Below are 20,620 nucleotides of genomic sequence, written 5' to 3'. Positions count from 1 at the left end.
ATGCAAAGACAAGGGATCCGGTAGTTGCTCATCCATGCTATGTGTAAAAGTGAATCGTGAATGCGATCACTTTACTTTTAATTTCCAGGGGGGTGACGCACAGCTGTGCATGTTCGGTATATTGTCCATGCACGCGTGAGTAGTGAATGCTGGGGAAAGATCTCACAGATCACTCTCCGCGTACATTTTGCAAAGTGTAGCACCCACTGAGCTCAGGGTGCCAAAGGAAACTCTTGCCCCAACCTCCGCAAAGTCTAGAACCGGCCCTGGATAAATTGGCCCCTTAATAAGTGAACATAGGGCCTGATTCATTACGATCGCAGCTCCGTAATCGTACGCAATCTCACTGCGAAAATATGCTGATGATTGCAAACGCAATGCCTTCGTAGCCAAACATAAGGACGCCCACTTTACCTTACACACATCCGTAATACTTAGCAAGTCTGCGAAACCATCTGTAACATCGATCACCATCGCAGCCTCACGCACACTTGCACAAGCTCTGACCTTCCTTGGAAATTGCTAAGCTCATCGCACGCAGTGGGAGCTCAGGCTGCGTATGCCATCGCAGTGGCTAATTTATGCACACCCCTGTAACAGTGTTCAAACGCACTGACATGCCTGCTATTCGCCAACCCCGCCCCCTGTCAAGACCCCCAAAAGCTCACTTCCTGTCAATCACTCTGCGATGGGTCTGCGTAGTCACTGTGATCGCAGTCCGATCGCAGTGAGACCTTCGCAGATGCGCATTGAGATGCATACGCATGCGCAGAATGCAACAATCGGCTGAATGCGTGCGGAATCGCAGTTGCGATCAGTAATGAATCAGGCCCACAGACACATGCTTTGTGGTTTATCTTTGAGGTGTTCATGCCCTTAGCCAGCAGGTGGCGACCACAGAGCCTGCTTTCTCAGAATCACTCAGAGGGAGCATCACCTCGCTTGCCTATTGCTGGCCTGTTTACTATCCTGGACTTCCCACCTAATTAATGTTTCATTGCAGTCACTTGTGTTGAACTAGGTAATTGATGAGACAGGTGTTACAGCACAGGTGGCTGCAATCATAAATTAAGAAGGAAGTCCAGGAGCAGAACATTTTGTACCTAATGGAATGGGTCATGTTGGAGGGTCTGCCAGCCTGGGCTGGAATTGGAAAATAGGGGGGAAAAGCGTGTGGAGTTCCCCTCTTTTCCTATAGCCAGCACTGGGCTGACACAGTTGGGGGGCTAATGCCATAACAGGGAGACACAGCGTGGAGTCCCCCTTCCATCACATAAACCAGCCCCAAACTGGTCAGCCGAGGACTGAAAATCACCAGAAAGTCAAGACCCCCAAAAGATGAGGTTTCCCCCTCCCGGGGATCAACTAGCCCTGGGCCAAAAGCCCGGTGCTATTCCCCGCACCCCTGGTGGCAGTGGGTGTGGGTTAATGGTAAAAGAATAGATAATATTGTGCTTTACAGGCAGACTACAAGTACCAGCAAGCCTGCCCGGCATTCCAACACTTGTGGAACAACACCTGTAGTTCGCCTGTAAAGAAAATAGTAATAGAAGGACTCGGTCACTGAACGTTTTATTATTTTATTAAAAAGAAAAAAAAACACTTATATTTACCAAACTGTGTATAGTGCTACGTGAAATGACAGGCGGTCACTGCCGGTTACTGTCATAGGAGTTAATGGGGAGGTGCTGATTGGCTGAAATAGTTGCTCCCACACTCTCAGCCAATCAGCGCTTCCCCATTCTTGTTGTCTAGTCTTCTGGGATCGTATTTCTGTGTGTGAAATTGAAAAATGACATGCAAAGCACACTGTCCACAGCGCCCCGGTGCCCGCTTCTTACTTCACAGGTCCGGCTGCGCTGGTCCCTCGGGGCTGCGGTGCTCCATTCAGTGGCAGGTGCAAGCCGGCACCCGCCGCAGTAGTCCCGTTGCTGCCAGCGCTCTTCGCCTACAACGCTGCAGGAACTGCTAGCGGCTGCTGCTGCTTGTGGCTCTGGTTGTAGATGACCGTGGCTCCCATAGGGGGCCACACGTTTTGCTTAAGATCTAAAGAGATAGGCGTACCAAACGTGACATCACATTTAGCGCTAAATTTGAATGCCCTCCCTGCAGAAGGGAGTCTCTGGGCACTTGCCAGGTATTAGGCTCCATACCTTTGCTCCAGCATTTGTTCCCAGTCGACTCCCAGTGCAAGTTATATGTGTTCTGCTCCGGTCCGTCTGACGATTGTCCCGGTATACTCCTCTGTTACTACTCCTAGGGATTTCATGGTCCTGACCTCAGCTACTTCTCTGACATCATTCTGCTCACCCCCTGGTACCGCATTGCTCGTCTGGTTGTGACCCATTCCTGACGTCTACGTTCCACTACACCATGCGGCGACTACTCTCACTACCGGCCTTAGTTCTTCCATATCCTCCAGCCCATACTTTGGAGCCCAATCAGAGGGCAGCAACCTGCGTATCGCATACCTCCCAACATGACCCTCTCCAGGAGGGACACAATGCTCTGGTCCTGGACTTCCCTGGTAATTTATGATTGGTGGCGGCTCTAGGGGCGGGGCTGCAGCACAGTCCAAAATTCAAATAGGGGAGTCACACCAACTGCCAGTGAGTCCCAGCCAGTGATGTTTGGCAGCGTGTGAAATGGCAGTTGGTGTGACTCCCCTATTTGATTTTTGAACTGTGCTGTAGCCCCACCTCTTACCAGGGAAGTCCAGGACCAGAGCACTGTGTCCCTCCTGGAGAGGGTCATGTTGGGAGGTATGGTATCGGGCGCAGCGAAGCCCAAACCCCTGTGGTACCCCAGAACCTGGGTGTACCCCATGTTGAGAGTGCTCACATGTATCTATACTAGGGGTGAGCGGGTTCGGTTCTACTCGGTTCCGTTCGGATTTAAAAATCCGAATCTTATTGGCTATCAGCTGTCATGAGTTTTGGATAGCCAATAAGATTCGTTTTTTAAATCCGAACGGAACCGAGTAGAACCGAACCCGCTCACCCCTAATCTATACAATACGGTATATTAATATAAACCCCCACTCAGAGGGGAAGTGGTGTGACCCTGCCTGGAACTGGCTGCAGGGGCTCTCCCATCTCTGGCTGAGCGGGGGGAGTCCTGCCTGCACTGTGAGGTAGAGGGCAACTGTCAGATTCAGCAGCGCATGTGGTCAGTTGGAAACTAACTGTCATGTGACTACAGTGTATAAATAGGAGCCCTGCACTGACTGTTAGGGGGAAACTACTGCGGTAACTGGCTGTGAGGTAGGAGCTGCGCTGGCGGGTGACCGCTGCCTGTCGCTGGTGAAGGAGGTCAGGCATTCTCCATTATATCTGCTGCTGGAGGGCTGTTTTAAGAAGGAAGAGAGCTTCAGAGCCGCCTCTTTTCCTCCATGAGTGACAGCTGTGGCTCAGTGCTGAGAAGAGAGGGCTGTCTGGCTTTTGGTGGTGCTGAACACAGAGATCTGCCAACGAGGAACAGGTCTGTCAGTATACATGTCACAGCAGCACACTATTCAGGTCTGTCAGTATACATGCATACCTCCCAACATGACCCTCTCCAGGAGGGACACGATGCTCTGGTCCTGGACTTCCCTGGTAATGTATGATTGGTGGAGGCTCCAGGGGCGGGGCTGCAGTACACTCCAAACTTCAAATAGGGGAGTCACACCAACTGCCAGTGAGTCCCAGCCAGTGATGTTGGGCAGCGGTTGAAATGACAGTTGGTGTGACTCCCCTGTTTGAATTTTGAACTGTGCTGCAGCCCCAACCTCTTACCAGGGAAGTCCAGGACCGAAGCATTGTGTCCCTCCTGGAGAGGGTCATGTTGGGAGGTATGCACATGTCACAGCACACACCATCCAGCTACTGTCACAGGCACATTCTGCAGGAGACACGTAGTAGTGACTTTCCCTTCTCTTGGTGAGACAGCTGCAGCACCCAGGCACAAGTACTAAACCATAACCTCACCAGGACTAGTATAGGGGAGCTGACAATCCAGATCTTATATTAACATCAACATCTCCCTTATGAGGTGCAGTGACTTTTATTCTTCCAGTCACACGTCCTGAGGTAATTGCCCTGCCAAGCTGTTAGATTTTGTCATAGAACAGAAGTCCTCAGGTTTGCAGCTCTTCCAGGTAACTGAGGAGAATGCAGCCCATATAAGTTGATTGCCCGAAACGGGGACTAATCAGAGCAATGAACATTTAATACCCCGAGTTATTACAGTTTTAGCTGCACCAGGAAGTAAAACAACCCTAATTAGTCTTCAGACTCTGCAGCTTAAAAGTATTAGCACTTCCCAAATACTGTTTAAACTTTTCGGATCCTAAGACATTAAAGGACTTAGTAAATTGCTATAGACACAGAACTGAGGTTTCCCCTGCAGTGACTGTACGGTTAAGGAATTCTGAAGGGATTCAGGGGGTCATTCAGACCCGGTCGTTAGCGCCGATGCGCTCGGACCGGGTCGATGGTCCCCCACAGAGCATGCGCACGACGGCGCCGGCATGCGCATGCGTGAGACCCGCTACGAAAGACAGCGCCGGTCGTAGCGGATCTCGATCCAAAGGGGGCGAGCTGTCGATGTTGATTGACAGCTCGCCCCGTTTGGAAGGCGGGCCAGGGGGGTGGCAGCCCAAAAGGAGGCGTTCCCATGGGAACGCCTGCCGTTTGGGGGAGGCCCCACTGACATCACTAGTGATGTCAGTGGAGAGCTTCCGGCTCTGACAGAGCCAGAAGCTCTCCGGGGATTACGACAAGTGAGACCCTACCCTAGGGTCTCGTCGTAAGCCCCAATGGTCGCGATGGTCTCTGACCATCGCGACCATCACCCGAGCGGTCGTTAGAGCTGTGGGTGTTAACCCACAGCCTAATGACCGAAACAGAGGCGGGCGGTCAGGATGCAAGTGGCCACCCAGTTTCTGAGCGACCGCTTGCATCCTCCGACTGCCTCTGAATGAGGCCCTCAGTGCCCATCACTTAAATCGTCTTAAACAGCAGGGAAATAAGTTGCTAACAAACCCGGGTTTGCACCATACAAGGGCCCAACATAGCAACAACAGTCTTGCTACAGCCAGGATTCAGCATCAGTTTACAGCCTCCTTTAGGGAATTCAATATTATCTACCTACTGTATGTGCACCAACTTAAAAGTGTCTAGCCAGAACGCACCAATGTTCATAATAACATTATAGTGTGTTACTAGTACTTAGCTTAGGTAAAGTTCAAGTTAATGCAGAAGGATACTTATGATTTAGGAAAGTATTTATGTTATAACTTGTATATCTAATGTGAACTACTAACTCAATTTGCCCTGGCAGTAAATGCACTGAAGAAGTTCCAGTTTAATAAATATTTTGTTTCTATTTGTAACTGTGTGTGTTATATAAGTGCGAAAAGTTTGCCTTCAAATACTGTTGTATTGTGAAAACCCATCTATGTTAAACTTAATGTATTGTTCCATTGGAGAACTAAATTGTTCTTGAAAAGTAAAGAAAATTCCTCTTTAAAAATGAAGTGTTGGTTATTGTGCTAAGGACCACACCGTACTCCTTAGCTCTCAGTTGGAACTGAAAGAAACAAGAGGAAACACAACAGTGCAGAGGAATACGCCCTTAACAGGTAACATACGTTAAAAATAGTGATGTCAACATCTACCCCACCTGACGGGTTATCACACCCCCCTTTGCGGGGGTCCCTGGCGAAGGCCATCAGTACATTATCCTCTGCGCCTCTGTTCTTGGTAAACGTCGACTCCAAACGTACGGTCAGCATCCACATCAACTATACGAGAGTCGTGTCACATACAGGTCCACAAGCCCGTTCATATATGTGCATAGTTTCTGTTAAGTAACCATTCTAACTATTACCAACTTTGCACCTTTATCTTGGCCCAGTGTCCTTTGTCTGCAGTGACTGAGCTCCTTATCTCTGCTTGGCAGCACTTTTCAGTATGTCTCAGCTATCAGCATGTTTTGGCCGTAAATTCTAGGGCGGCCACAGGTTAATGTGGTTACAGCTATCTTTAAAGTCTATGAAATGTTCTGTCCAAGTCTTGTTAATTATGTTGAAATATGTATCAGTAGGAGTTGGGACCACACATAGCTGGCAGAGACCTATTGGGACCTTAGGGCTTCATTCAGAGCCGCTCGTAAGCGGCCGCTCGTTCGTTCCGAGCTATGTTCGCACAACTGCGCATGCGTACGGATTGTAATACGCATGCGCGAACCAGTCAGTGCGGCCGAAAATCGTTTGTTCGCTATATAGCGAATGCCTGCTATTTTGAGTGACAGGAGGAGGCGTATGTGGGTGGTAACAGGGGAAGGTGCTTGAAATCAGGGAGTGGAGATCAGAACGCAGGCGTGCTTAAAGGTCAAAACGGGCGTTTTATGGATGTGCATAATTAAAACAGCAGCGTCATTGACCACGTCACCTGGTTGTTTTATAGTCAGAACTGCTCGCAATATAGTGGTAGGAAAAACCAACCACAAGAATAGCAAGCAATTCATACGCTGTTCGATGTACTCGATTAATCTAATAAATAGCGGACATGACGTATGGTGCGAGCGGCCAGGGGGCGTATTTTTCAAAATTACAACTACAAGTTTTGCTCGCTCGTTCAGACTTAGAGGCGTGAACAGACCGCAATGAGCGAACGGATCATTTGAATAGCCACCCCTTGTTTTTGAACGAACGACCGCAAATAGCGAGCGGCTCTGAATCAGGGCCTTAGACTGTTAAGGCCTCAGTTTGGCTATATGTTCTGCTATATAGTGAGCAGCTGTTTCTATGTCCCATTCACAACTCTGCAATGATGCCGCAGTCCAGGGCTAAATGGGGCTGGTGCTTTATAGAGCATAAGCTAGTGTGGCTAGTGGCACTGTGTGTCTTGTGTAATTTAGACCAAGGAACCCAGCATTTGCATGCTTTATTTGTAAACACATAGGGCTTCAGTTACGGGGCATATTTACCACAATCTCCATTTAAAATATGGCTGTGGTGTGACAATACCACCCCTAATCGCAATGCGGTAGTGTAAATCACGTTTGTATATACCATTCTTGGTAAATCCCTGTCCAGGCGAATAGTCCAGGTTTGAACCGAGCAATCATACTGAGCAGGTACCCAGTTTGTGGATATGTATACGCTTCCTATAGAATACATCTCAAAGGGGTATGTTTAGCTTGTGTCTGCGAACCCTTACTCTACTCATCTACAAGTGAAGGCCTCAGTCTGTCTCTCCTAACAAAAGGGGCTGCAAGTATAAGATGGAATGGGTATGAAGCCGATTCATACAACCCTAACCTGCCCCCCAAAAAACCTAACCCTAACCCCGCTACGCTCCCTAAACCTAACCCTCCCCTACGCGGCTATTGCTAACGGCACCCTGGACTTACTTCGTTCGGGCTGGTGTCCTTTGGCGTTATGATTTCGGGATTAAGATAAGATAGACGTTGAAATACCGACGCCTGAGTCCCTTGTCGGGATTCGGATGTCTACGGCTGGTCTCATAACTACATCCCTATAAGATATAGATGCGCATAGAAAGTTGTGCGCATTCACAGTGTTGGCGGTCACACCGCCTGCTATGTACAGGTTACTCCAGCAGGTAAACAGTGAGTTCAGTACACAAGCACAGAGAGAAGAGATACCTGAGCTACACGACTAAGGGCCTGATTCAGAGCCGTTCGCTATTTGCGGTCGTTCGTTCAAAAACAAGGGGTGGCTATTCAAATGATCCGTTCGCAAATTGCAGTCTGTTCACACCTCTAAGTCTGAACAAGCGAGCAAAACATACGCTCGTTTATTTGTTAAAAACGCCCCCTGGCCGCTCGCACCATACGTCATGTCCGCTATTTATTAGATTAATCGAGTACATCGACCAGCGTATGAACTGCTCGCTATTCTTGTGGTTGGTTTTTGCTACCACAATCTTGCGAGCAGTTCTGGCTATAAAATAACCCAGTGACGTGGTCAATGACGCTGCTGTATTAATTATGCACACCCATAAAACGCCCGTTTTGACCTTTAAGCACGCCTGCGTTCTGATCTCCACTCCCCGTTTTCAAGCACCTTCCCCTGTTACCACCCACATACGCCTCATTCTGTCACTCAAAATAGCAGGCATTCGCTATATTGCGAGCACATGAATTTCGGCCGCACTGACTGGTTCGCGCATGCGTATAACGATCCGTACGCATGCGCAGATGTGCGAACATCGCTCGGAACAAGCGTACTGCCGCTAGCGAGTGGCTCTGAATGAGGGCCTAAATTATAAGTAAGGACAGAAGTCCCCAATAATAACGGAACCTCAGAGCTGGCCCTGGGAATCCTGGTTTTAGCTCATGGCATGTAGGAAAACCTCAGTACCACATAAGAGTCTCTTAATCCTTAACAGAATTTATAATCTATATAATGATCTCCTAAAGCCTAGCCATAGATTTAAGGTAAGTAATTAGTCGCAGGAGGGGGCAGGACAGAGTGGGGGGTTGAGCGAGACAGAGTTGGGTGGGCAAGACAGATCGGGGGGCTGTGCGGGACAGAGCAGAGAGGGGTGCAAGGCGGTATAACTGTGCATCACCCGTGCTTGCAAACGCTTAGTACTGGAGCATGCGCCGTGTGAAACCACACAATGGCCCTCATTCAGACGCGCTCGCAAGCGTGTCGATGGTGGGGCATTGCGCACGTGCGGCGTGCACAATGCACGTGCGCAAGCCCCGGAGCGAGTGACAAATTCACTAGCTCCGGGGCTCGCTACAAACGGGGTGGCTGTCGATGTTGATCGACAGCTCGCCCTGTTTTGTAGGCGGGGAGGGGGGGTGGCTGGACAAAAGGAGACGTTCCTGAAGGAACGCCTGCCGTTTGTGGGCGGCCCTACTGACATCACTCGTGATGTCAGTAGTGAGCTTCCTGCTTAGAGCAGGAAGCTCACTGGGGCTCGCGGCAGACGAGACCCTACCACAAGGGTCTCGTCGCAAGCCCGATGGTCGCGACCATCACCTGGCTGCTCGCAAAAGCTGTGGGTGGTCACCCACAGCTCAGCGAGCGGCCAGGAGGCCGGCTAAAAAAAAAAAGTGGCCGCCCTCATTCAGAACGAGCACTCGCTTTTTGCGAGCGGCTCTGAATGAGGTCCAATATGCGCTGTGCAGATGGGCGTACGTTCAACATTGTGTCAGCCTGACATCTGCAAAATAAATGTAGGTAGCTATTTGTATTTTTCTGGGCATGTCATCCGATTTTGCATACCGCTGGCTTAAGCTAGGTACACACTGTACAATTATTGGGCCGATTTGCCAATAATCGGTTGATCAGCCTGATTTATCGTATAGTGCGAAGGCGTGATCGTTTCCAGGTTCTGCAGATAAAATGGTTAAAAAACTTACACAAATACATTCCTTCGATTATCTGACTAGACGGCTAAGACAGAAAGTCTCGGCCTCAGTCTCCCGATGTTTAGCAGTGTGTGCATTCGCGATAATCTACCCATATTTCCTATCGTTCCCTGACTACATCCTCCTCGTGTTGGGAAATATGGAAAATGAGTGTGCTGTGGCCGAAAATCGGCAGCTTCTAATAATAATATTGCATAATGTGTAGCACAGATATTGGGGCTTTCGATATGCCAAAAAAACGCGCCGTTTGTTGGCCCGATCACAAATATCGGACAGTGTGTACGTGTCAGCCAGCATTCCATGTAGTTAATATTGGTCAACCGTGTCATCTTGAAATATTAAGCAAACACTACGCTCTCACAATGCCCCATGCTATTATATGTCGTACCTGATACTGTTACGTGTGAAGGTATAGATGCAGCAGCAACCCAACCCTTCACAAATCCAGTGTATCATGTATAAGGATACATTTTCCAGTAGATACTGTTGTACAAGACATTTATCGGATGTGTTACAGGTCACGCCGCAGAAATCCGGTTCTCAACGAGCAGCGGCATTGAGGATAGATTAGAAGAGGGAAGTGGAGACCAGGGAGTAAGAGGGTGTAGTAATCCAGGATAAGGACACACGTAAAAGATATTGGTTGAGGAAAGATCTGATTGTGGAGATGTTAAGGATCGTGGGTCTGATTCAGAGACGGACGCTAATTCGATCGCAGCTACGATTTCGTACGGAACGCAGCTGCGAAAATATGCCAATGTTAGCAAAGATCACCTGGGCATAAAGACGCCCACCGCTGCCTTTTTACCTGCGTGCGGCGATGCATACCTGCGTAAATATCGGTAACATTGACACACATCGGCGGCATCAAGAGAGGCGTGGTCACTCGAAATGGGGGCGTCTCATCATGACACTCCACCCATTTCTCGTCACTTTGAGACCTGCCGCAGCCTTGGGTGCTCTTCTGACACGCAGAGCTGCGTATGCAATACCAGTGGCTAATTTATGCATGCCCATGTAATGGCGTTCAGACGGCCAGGCACGCCTGCGTTTCACCGCCCCACCCCCCCGTCAACACCCCCAAACGCTCACTTCGATCTTTTATGCATGTATGATTGGTCAGACAGTCGTTCTGTGGATTTTAATTTAAACATTCCAGTGTACTTTACATTGTAACAATTGATTGGTTGCTATGGACAACTTCTCTACTGCTTGATACAGCAATCCCATCGTTCCTCCAGCATCGATGGTAAACCGTTGACCATCAACGGTTGTTGAACACCGATGGTCGATGGCCATCAATACCAACTTGCCAGGACAAAAAGCAGATAAGACCTATAAGGAACTGGGGGCCATATCACTGCGTTAAACAGACCTTGGATTGCATTTAGGGCCTGATTCAGAGCCGCTCGCTAGATGCGATCGCTCGCACTATGTGCATGCAAATTGCGTAGGCAGCGCTACCGCACAGCAATGCATTAGCACGCCCAGTATTTCTTAGAGCGCGATCACAGTGTATGCAGACACCCACCAGCCTGTTTTTAAAACACCCACTTGTGCACATCATGTCCAGGAAGTGTATGCAACCATCGGTACATCGGATGCTATCGCAGCGCTTGAGGTTGACCATACCCTGCCGCAAGCACTGCGATCGCTTCAGTGTAAAAACAAGCCAGGTGACGTGTACTATGATGCTGTCTTATAATTATGCACACCTCTAACACACCGTTAAGACGCTCAGGCACGCCTGCGTTTGCACCTCCACTCCCCCGTTATTAATGGCCAGCCCCTGTTACCACCTACATACGGCTTCTTCTGTCACTCACTATGCTGGGCTGTCTATGTGCAGAGAGCGAGTGCATTGAGAACTTTCGCTAAGGTATGGGCATGCACACAATGTATACCATCGGCAGCAGCGGGAGTATGCATCTTAGCGAGCGGGTCTGAATGTGCTCCTTAGCTCATATACATCATCATCAGGGGCAGAAGTATGGGAGACAATGGAGGCGCCTGCCACCGGGCGCCAGCACTGAAGGGGCACCTCCTCCATCACCCACAATATATTCACCCCATTTAGGGCTGTAAATATGGTGGATAGGAGAGCACTAAATGATAACTTGCCTCCCGGCGTCTGGGATGAACTTACGCCACTGCTCATCATGCTATAAGTATTTGCACATTACTGACCGCAGGAACACGCACCTGCATTTGCAGCCATACAATCAGACAGCTCTTCACATGTGTCTGGTTTTAAAATGACACATATTTACTTCTGCGTAATAATACCATAAATCGTCATTGATTGTGCCCCATTATTATTACATGCTGGCACTGGGCTATCTGCAGCTCTCAGTCAGGCAGCTGCTGTGTTATTACTATAATAATCAGATAGAGACGGGAGGAGGAGGGAGATAGGGGTTAGGAGGGGCTTCTTCTTATCCCTGCTGTCCTCCTGCTAGTGCTAGTAGGCAGCACTGAGCTCTATATAGGGGGAGGGGGCCGCTGTTGTTTTCTCCTAATTTCATTCAATTGTGCTGTTCCTTCCTGGCTGCAGCTGTGCCCTGATTACCATGGAGTCCCAGGTCAGGCAGAACTTCCACCAGGACTGCGAGGCTGGCCTCAACCGCATGGTGAACCTGAAATATCACAGCTCCTACGTCTACCTGTCCCTGGTGAGCCTGCCCTTGATCCCCGGTGCCCACTAATAGTGCGTTGTGCTCCTGTGCCTCCATGGTGCACACTAATAGTGCACTGTCTGTGTATGCATGGTCTGCTCCTGTGCCCCCATGGTGCACACTAATCGTGCACTGTCTGTGTATGCAGGGTCTGTATGTATAGTAATTGCCCTGCAAAAAAACCCTGGGACAGATGATACGTTTATATTTGTATATTTGTTTTGTGCCGTTTCCTGCCCCCAAACGACCCCCCCCACCCCCCCTCTCAACTCCTTTTCATTACCCCACCCCCCCTCTCAACTCCTTTTCATTACATAACTCCTCATACAAGCTGCACAGTCACTGATGCCACTAAAGCACCTATATTCAGGCAGATCACATGTATTATATAAATAACTGGCAATAGTATCACATTTCTACGTTGTTACATTTTAACTATTAAACCTAAAACATAACTAGTTATATAAATTATTTTCTGGACACTGTGGCATGCCAGGTTTACAAGCAGTCTCTGTTTCAGGGCATTTATAAGGTCATCTCTACTAACGTATAACATTGGAACACATGTATATCACAACAGGTCTATTAAGCTCTGGGAAAGTGATAAACAACCAATCAGCTTCTGTCATTTTTCAAACACAGCCTGTATTATGACAGGAGCTGATTGGTTGGTCGTTTATCACTTTCCAGAGTTTAATACATCTGCCCCTATATGTGCATATAACTGCTACAGATTGTTATGTCTTCTTCTTGAGTCTCTTATTAAACAGAGGTTAAGAAAGCCTATTATACAAGTCTGATATAACTGTCATAACTTCCTCTGTGATGTTTCTTGCCAGCTCTGAGAATGTTTGAATGAAACACCCCTTTGGGCTCTGCAATTGGTTCAGCCCTGGTCTCCACATTAGTTAGTTATGCCTGAGGTGTTGGAGCATTTTATAGCTGGTGGAGGGGGTTTTGTTGTAGAGTCTGTTGGTAAACCCACAAGGAATCTGATATTCATTACATAACCGTTACTGTCCTGATATTTTTTCTGCCCAGCAGATATTTCTGTGCTCCTGAAACTTCTCGCTGAATTATCCTGAGCTTTAATTGATGTTTTGTTTTGTTTTATACATTTGAGCAGCAATTGATTAAAATCCTTACTACATACTACAGCTCTCTTTTTGACTAGCCAAAAATTATGCAATTTGTTTACTTTATTCAATAAAGTATAGTACGCTGATCATTATTGCTATGATGTATGGTAATACGCATATTTAGGTGTGGACCTAGATTTCTTTAAAATCCCCTTTATATAACGACTGTCTCTCCGTGCTCTCCTGCAGGCTTCATACTTTGACCGCGATGATGTAGCACTTGTCAATTTCTCAAAGTTTTTCCGGGAACGTTCAGAAGAGGAGAAGGAGAACGCAGAGAAGCTCCTCAAGTACCAGAATCTGCGCGGGGGGCGAGTCTACCTGCAGAGCGTTGAAGTAGGTGTTTCTCTTTTGCAGATACCCTGACTCGTTCAGGCCACTGGTCATGTACAGTTTCATGCATCTTAATCCTCTACGGAGGTACCGTACCCTTAATTCTGCTTGGCACACTCCGAAGCAAGAGACTAATGCAAGGTGCATGATAACGGATCCTCGAGGGGCCTGTATATCGGGAGGATTCAACATGTGATCCTCCAGCTGCTGCGGGACTACACATTCCAGCATGCCCTGCACAACCGTTGCTATCAGGGCATGCTGGGATTTGTAGTACCACAGCAGATGGCGGCACACATATTGAATACCCCTGGTGTACATCAAAGCTCAGATGATGATGTGGATAGAACAGTTTCTCAAATCTAAATTTCCCAATGTAAGGGGGCCAGCGCCGATATCTTCTGCGTAAATGTCCTGATTGCAGGTGATGCAGTCAGGAAGCCGACGGTCGAAATGCCGGGGGAGGTTAGGGTTAGGCACCCCTAAGGCGGGTTATGGTTGGGGGTTTATGGTTAATAGAACTTAACAAAAACCCCTGTCGGGATCGTGACCCCTGCCGGGCTTCTCTCGTCGGGATGTGAATACATGGCGAGGTATCTGGAGAGAGCTGTGTTAGCTCTCAGGCAGCTTTTTCCATAGGAAAAAAGTGGACATTAGCTGTTGGCGACAGGCTTACGGTGCTTGATAAATATCACATTTACAAGATGCCCCCCCCCCCCCAATACAAAGCACGTGGGAACAGGGTTGCCGTGTGCTACAATCGACCGCTGGCTACCCTGGGCCCCATGCATTGTATGGGGGGGGGGGGGGGGCGGTGTCATGTGAATGTGCTATTTATCAAGCACCATAAACCTGTCACCAATAGCTAAAGCTGCCTGAGGGCGAACACAGGGCCTGATTCAGAGACGCTCGCTATTTGCGCGCGCACGCTCTGAATCAGGGAGGGGTTTTTTTTTTTTTTTTTTTTTGTGACTGTCTCCAGGCCGCTCGCTAAGCTGTGGGTGACCACCCACAGCTTTTGCGAGCGGCCTGGTGATAGTCACGATTATCGCAAGCATCGACATTGCGAGGAGACCCTGTGGTAGGGTCTCAGCACTCGCAATGCGAAGTGGACTTCTAGCTCTAATAGAGCAGGAAGTCCACTACTGACATCACTCATGATGTCAGTAGGGCCGCCCACAAACGGCAGGGGTTCCTTCGGGAACGCCTCAGTTTGTGCGGCCACCCCCCCTACCCACCTACAAAATGGGGCGAGCTGTAGATCAACATCGACAGCCACCCCGTTTTGCTGCGAGCCCCGGAGCGAGTGAAGTTCTCACTCGCTACTGGGTTGCGTGAGTAATGGCCCACCATCGACCTGCGAGCGCAATGCGCTCACGAGCGGGTCTGAATCAGGCCCTAAGCTCCAGTTACCTCTGCTCTTGTAGTGCGCATGTGTGAATGAAGGCCACGCTTGCCCAGGGACACTGCTGGGACGGAACACGGCAGTGTAAAATTCGCGCTGAAGGGTTCTGTATTCGCTGGGACAGCTGCTTATCGGCGCTGCTGTTATGGAGTCACTACATTGATAAATAGCATGGAGAAATATTCCAAATCGTGTAACCTGTGCAATGGAATGATACATTGTATGCGCTGCGCGATCTGGTGTGCGATGTACAGTTTCATGGTGCATTTACCAGCACTGTCATTAGTCACATCTCCCCCCATCTTCTGTGCAGCACAGCAGATGGGGGCGATGTGATTAACGACCCACGTGACCGCACAATCAGGCGTACACACTGTACGATTCCGTACAATATATTATTCCGAATTGGGCCGGATATATTGTGTAGTGTGTAACCAGTATTGGTTGTGAAACACTGTTTATTACCAATTATTTATATAGCGCACACATCTTCCACAGCGCTTTACAGACCGTATTTGGTCATTTACATCAGTCCCAGTGGAGCTTACACTCTCTAAGGGGTTGATGTATTGAGCTGTAAAACGAGTGGAGAAGTTTGCCCTTGGCAACCAATCGGCATCAAGGTAACCTTTATCAAGCACATTCTATCAAATGATTGGTAGAAGCTGATTGGTTGCTGTGGCAACTTCTCTGCTGAATTGAACCCATGACCACAGTGCTGTGAAACTCTCTTGCGCATTATGTTAGGGGGAGGAGGGGCTGAATTGTATCCCAGTGTGATATCACAAAACTCCCAGTTTCTCCCACAAGACTACAGTTGAATAGGCCACAAAAGGTATATTGTGGATCCCTGGTGAAAGTGAAGGATGAGTGGTGACCAGAAGCAGCTTCTAACCTTTTTGGCTGCTTTCAATGAAGGCTATGAAAGGCCATGTTGGGTATGGCTGACAAGTCTGCCCCTATAGAGATGTCGCCCTCTGTACCTGATGGGTGAATGTATTTAACTGCAATTTAATGGCACGTAGGGATTTGTAGAGAATTGGGGGTCCCATGAGGACGGGCTGCAAGCTTAAATGTTTTGATCAAAATATTCATGAAATCCATATGCTTTATTTCCTATATACACACAGATTTGCAGTATATTATTGTTGGCCCCATGTGCATACCCCGTCACAGGCCCCCTCATCTCCGGCGTCCAGCAGCCGACTGACGCGGCTAGCTGGCCACCGCAGAATCAATAGACTCTGGGCACTAGACTGTGCCCGGAGTCTATTGCGCATGCACAGTTCACCAGGGAAATGGTGCGGCGCCATTTTCCTAGTGACTTGCTCACAGCGCATGCACAAACGAGGGAAAAATGGCCACGGTAGCCATTTTCTGGCTTTTGAGCAGCGCTGGGAGACCCGTCGCGGGACCTCAGAGAGGTAAGTTTTACATAATATGGGTGCAGGGTGTGCAATGCGGGCCCCCCCCCCCCCCCCCTGGAACCGGCACCCATTATAGATACGCCCCTGAGTCAGGGCATTATTGTAAGGATGCTGCGCGTGCTACAGTGGTGTGTAGTGAATTTGGCAACAGTCATTTTTTGCTTTTACCAGAGCAGCAGTGTGATGTCAGGTTACCACTGACCAACGCGTGTTACCTCCATGGTCCATGTCAGAAAACGGTCCCTTGCAGGGATTTAGTAGTCCTTTCAAACTGCTTTCTCTGCTATTACCAGCGGTTATCATTCTATCCATTTCATTTTCAGAAACCAGAGAAGGACGACTGGACAAATGGTTTGGAGGCTCTACAGACTGCTCTAAAGCTTGAGAAGACTGTAAACCAGTCCCTGCTGGACCTGCACAGTGTGGCTGGAGGGAAGAATGACCCTCATGTGAGTAAATCGGGAACTGTTGTACATTTCTATATTAAGACCTATGCGTTCAACAAATAGTCATTATATTGGTAAATTCACTGTTATTGGGCCTGATCCAGTACGGATCGCACTGTGATTACTCAGTCTCACTGCGATAGTATGCTAATCCACTGCGATCGCTATGCCGCCGCAGCACAACACAAGGATGCCCACTTTACCTTACACACATCCGTAATTCTTAGCAAGACTGGTACCATCGCAGCCTCACGCACACTTGCACAAGCTCTGACCTTACTCAGGAATTGCTAACCTCGTCGTACGCTATGAGTACTCAGGCTGCATATGGCATCGGAGTGGCTAATTTATGCACCCCCCCTGCAACGCTGTTCGAACGCACTGGCACGCTGAAACTGCACTTCCTGTCAATCACTCTGTGATGGGTCTGCGTAGTGACTGCGATATCCGTCCCGATCGAAGTGGAGTGTTCGCGCATGCGCACTGCGATGCATGCGCAGAACGCAACAATCAGCCGATTGCGTGCGTAATCGCAGCTGCCATTCTTGCTGAATCGGGACCATTGTCTGCATTTCTCTCCAGCTTATATGGGTAAGCGCTGGTTTAGATAACAGAGACTGAATGTTCCAAATGATGCCTCCCCTGAGCTGGGCAGCCCAGCGCGTTCCCCTCCCCTGATTGTGTGCTCGGCGCAGGACAGTGTTTCATATTGCACATGTTCAGACATTAGCATTCATCTTGTATGTGGCCTCTTGCCACCCCAGTTCCGGCTCATCAGCCATAAGAGTGTGTACGGACTCTTCATTTGTGTGCGCTTGGGTTCTGAGCGTGCACAGTGGACCTGATTCAGACCTGCTCACTCGTAGCTGGCCGATATTTGTGTCCTGCGCATGCGTTTGCAACAAAATGCGCGTGCGACAGATCGGGAAGCACTCGCTCGCCCAGCATAGACAGCCCAGTTGATTGAGTGACAGGAGAGGCCGTTTGCGGTTGGTAAGAGGAGCAGGCCACTAGAAACGGGGCAGTGGAGGTACGAACGCAGGCGTGCCTGTGTTTCAACGGCGTTACGTAGGCGTGCATAATTAACAGACAGCGTCATTGTACACGTCGCCTGGTTGTATTTCACACTGAAGTGATCGCAGTGCTTTGTGGCCAGGTATAGTCAACCTTAAGCGCTGCGAGCACATCCGATGGTGCTTGATGTACCAATGTTTTCATGCTCTGCCAGGAGATGACGTGCTCAAGTTGGCGTCATATGAATGGCTGGTGGGCGTCTGCATACACAAAGTGATCGCTCGCCAAGGCATAGTGGGCATGCTAATGCCTTGTCGTGCGATCGCTTGTCTTGCTGGGCTTGCGCTGGATTTGCATACGCTGCGAGCGATCGCATCTAGTGAGTGGCTCTGAATCAGGCCCAGTATCTTATGCAATCCATTATTTATTGTCACTAATGATTCATCTATATATGCTCATTTTATATTTTTAAGGATAAGCATACCCATTATCGAATCCTCATATGTGGGTGACCTGTTACAAGCATACAGCCTGTTAGGTACCTAAACATAGAACACTTTTTATTCTTCGCAGATGATGGATTTCCTAGAGTCGCCCTTCTTGGCTGAGAGCACGGAGACCCTGAAGAAGATTGGAGATCACATCACCAGCCTGAAGAAGCTGTGGGCGAGCCACCCTGGCATGGCAGAGTACCTGTTTGACAAACACACGTTGGGCTGAATGAAGTCCTGCAGTGCGAATCCTCTTATTGCTCCAGTATCTGTGCAGGCAGTGAAGGACCAACCTTCTTTCTTTTTTTTTATCGTAAAATTGAAATAAAACACCTCTGATTTTCACCAGCATAACGTAGCAATAAAAACATGTTTTGGACCAAAGTCACCTCTGGCCTCTTGTGGTTATCCCTGCCTGGAGCTTGCCTGTAACGCTGGAGGCCTATAACAGAAACTCTTCCATCAAGGCAGTCCAGGAGCCTTTCTACAATGGAGAACTGTTTGGTCAATAGTGATGATAGCAGAAATAAACTAATATATTTTTATTATTAGCGTCCAACTCCACATTCCCATGTGTCTCATATGGGAAACAGTCAGGAAGCCGATGGACGGAATCCCGACCGTCGGCTTCCCAACTGTATAGTCCTGGCAAGGATTAAATGACAGGCGTCGAGATCCCGACAGGGGTGGGGGGGGGGGGGGGGGGTTAGGTTTAGGGCTCCCGGGGAGACTTGGGGTTAGGCCCCCCGCCCCCCCAGGAGGTTAGGTTTAGGCTAGGGCAGAGGTTCCCAAAGTCCGCCATTGCAGTTCACGTTTTAGGGATATACATGCTTGAGCACAGGTGACTTAATTAGTACCTCAATACATTTGATTTAACCATCTGGACTCAAGCTTGGATTTCCCTAAAACAAGTACAGTAATGGTGGACTTTGGGAACCTCTGGACTAGGGCAAGGGCTGGTTAGGGTTAGGCACCCCCTGGGGGATTTAGGATTAGGTGGCAAGGAAGGGGGGGGGGGGGGGTTAGGGTTAGGCACCCCCAAGTGCCTAATTCCTAAACCTAATTCCCCCCCCCCCCCTCCTTGCCACCTAAACCCAAGTCCCCCTGGGGGGGGGGGTGTGCCTAACCCTAACCTCCCCCCTAAGGGAGGGTTAGGGGGTAGAATAGGTTAGAGAATATTTACCTGGGGACGATTGGGATTTTCAGTGCTGCCAGCAGTAAATCATACTGAGTCCATCACATATGTCTAGTAACCCATGTGGGTTTTTTTGTGCTCAAAGATGAAGGCTATTTTCAATCTGAATAGATGTTGAGAATGATTACTTATGGTGATTTCTGTGATTAATAGCATAAAGTTAAGCTCTTCGACATCTCTTAACAAGGGTCCAAGTAGCATTTCCTATCCTGAATTGCCTAATGCTGGCCATACATGCTACAATTATCGGTGCGATCTGCCCAATATCCGCGGATCTTCATGATAATTGTAGCGTGTGCGGGCGTCCGAGGGTTAAATATCGCTCGGTCATGCCGGATTGTTCAGCAAGCCCGTCTGATGCGATTAGATATCGGGCAGTGTATGCCCATCCACAGCAGACAGACATTTCCTGTGTTCCTTCCCATGGAAGGTACAGGCAAATGTCTCCTCCCCCATGGGCGGAGCGCAGATGTCGGGCTAATACACTGTGAGATCTCAGTGTATGCCGCGGGCTGCCAGATACAATGTCTGCCAGGCATTGTATCTGGACACGTATGCCCAGCTTTAGAAGGAGAACGTATGAATGAGCAATTCATCGCTCATACATGGGTGCGATTTATCTGCTTGGAGTTAATACGATTATGAATGAGACCGGTGAACTTGCGCCTACACACAGAAACACTTTTAATCATAGAGTAGAATGTGGAATATGATGACTGCTTCAGAAATAGATGCAGTTTCGACATTTCCTGCAGTTGAGCGATTGTTTTGCGAATGTGTGAAAAGACAGGGAAATCCATACTGCGCAAACAGTGTGTGCGATACTGTTCTCAGCTGTGTATTGTATTGTGGAGACTGGGGGGGGGACCAATAGTGACTGCAGAAAGGGGCTGTTTTGTGGGAGTGTCGGAGGCATGTCTGGGAACGCTTCTACGTTCCCAATTGCAAATACACAGCTTCAGCGGCCATGTTTAGTTGGATTAGAGGAGGGTAGACCTTAGGCTGCCACAAATATCATATGGTGCATCTGATGTTGCGTCGATGTTGGAGTGCTTACAGTCTCCATCTCAAATGCACAGACCACGGAGCCTAAAAGTGAGCG

General features: G+C 48.8%; 1 protein-coding gene across 1 annotated transcript; it reads left to right on the top strand.

The window, feature by feature from the left end:
- Positions 1 to 11,871: 11,871 nt before the first annotated feature.
- Positions 11,872 to 18,711, top strand: LOC148478174 (ferritin, lower subunit). The gene is made up of 4 exons (XM_088455831.1): positions 11,872 to 12,065; positions 13,397 to 13,543; positions 16,696 to 16,821; positions 18,406 to 18,711. The coding sequence occupies exons 1-4, from the start codon at positions 11,964 to 11,966 to the stop codon at positions 18,550 to 18,552; spliced, it is 522 nt and encodes a 173-aa protein (XP_088311957.1). The 5' UTR covers positions 11,872 to 11,963; the 3' UTR covers positions 18,553 to 18,711.
- The last annotated feature ends 1,909 nt before the right edge of the window (positions 18,712 to 20,620 follow it).

The sequence above is a fragment of the Taudactylus pleione genome, unplaced genomic scaffold, assembly GCF_031769625.1.
Source record: "Taudactylus pleione unplaced genomic scaffold, aTauple2 ptg000672l, whole genome shotgun sequence".
Classification (NCBI taxonomy): Eukaryota; Metazoa; Chordata; class Amphibia; order Anura; family Myobatrachidae; genus Taudactylus; species Taudactylus pleione.
This window is presented reverse-complemented; position numbering and strand designations above follow the sequence as displayed.

Excerpts from the sequence above, each read along its gene's own strand:
- LOC148478174 (XM_088455831.1), top strand. The coding sequence starts at position 11,964 with ATGGAGTCCCAGGTCAGGCAGAACTTCCACCAGGACTGCGAGGCTGGC. Across the intron at positions 12,066-13,396 it reads CCTACGTCTACCTGTCCCTG|GCTTCATACTTTGACCGCGA; the intron begins GTGAGCCTGCCC and ends GCTCTCCTGCAG. Across the intron at positions 16,822-18,405 it reads GAGGGAAGAATGACCCTCAT|ATGATGGATTTCCTAGAGTC; the intron begins GTGAGTAAATCG and ends TATTCTTCGCAG.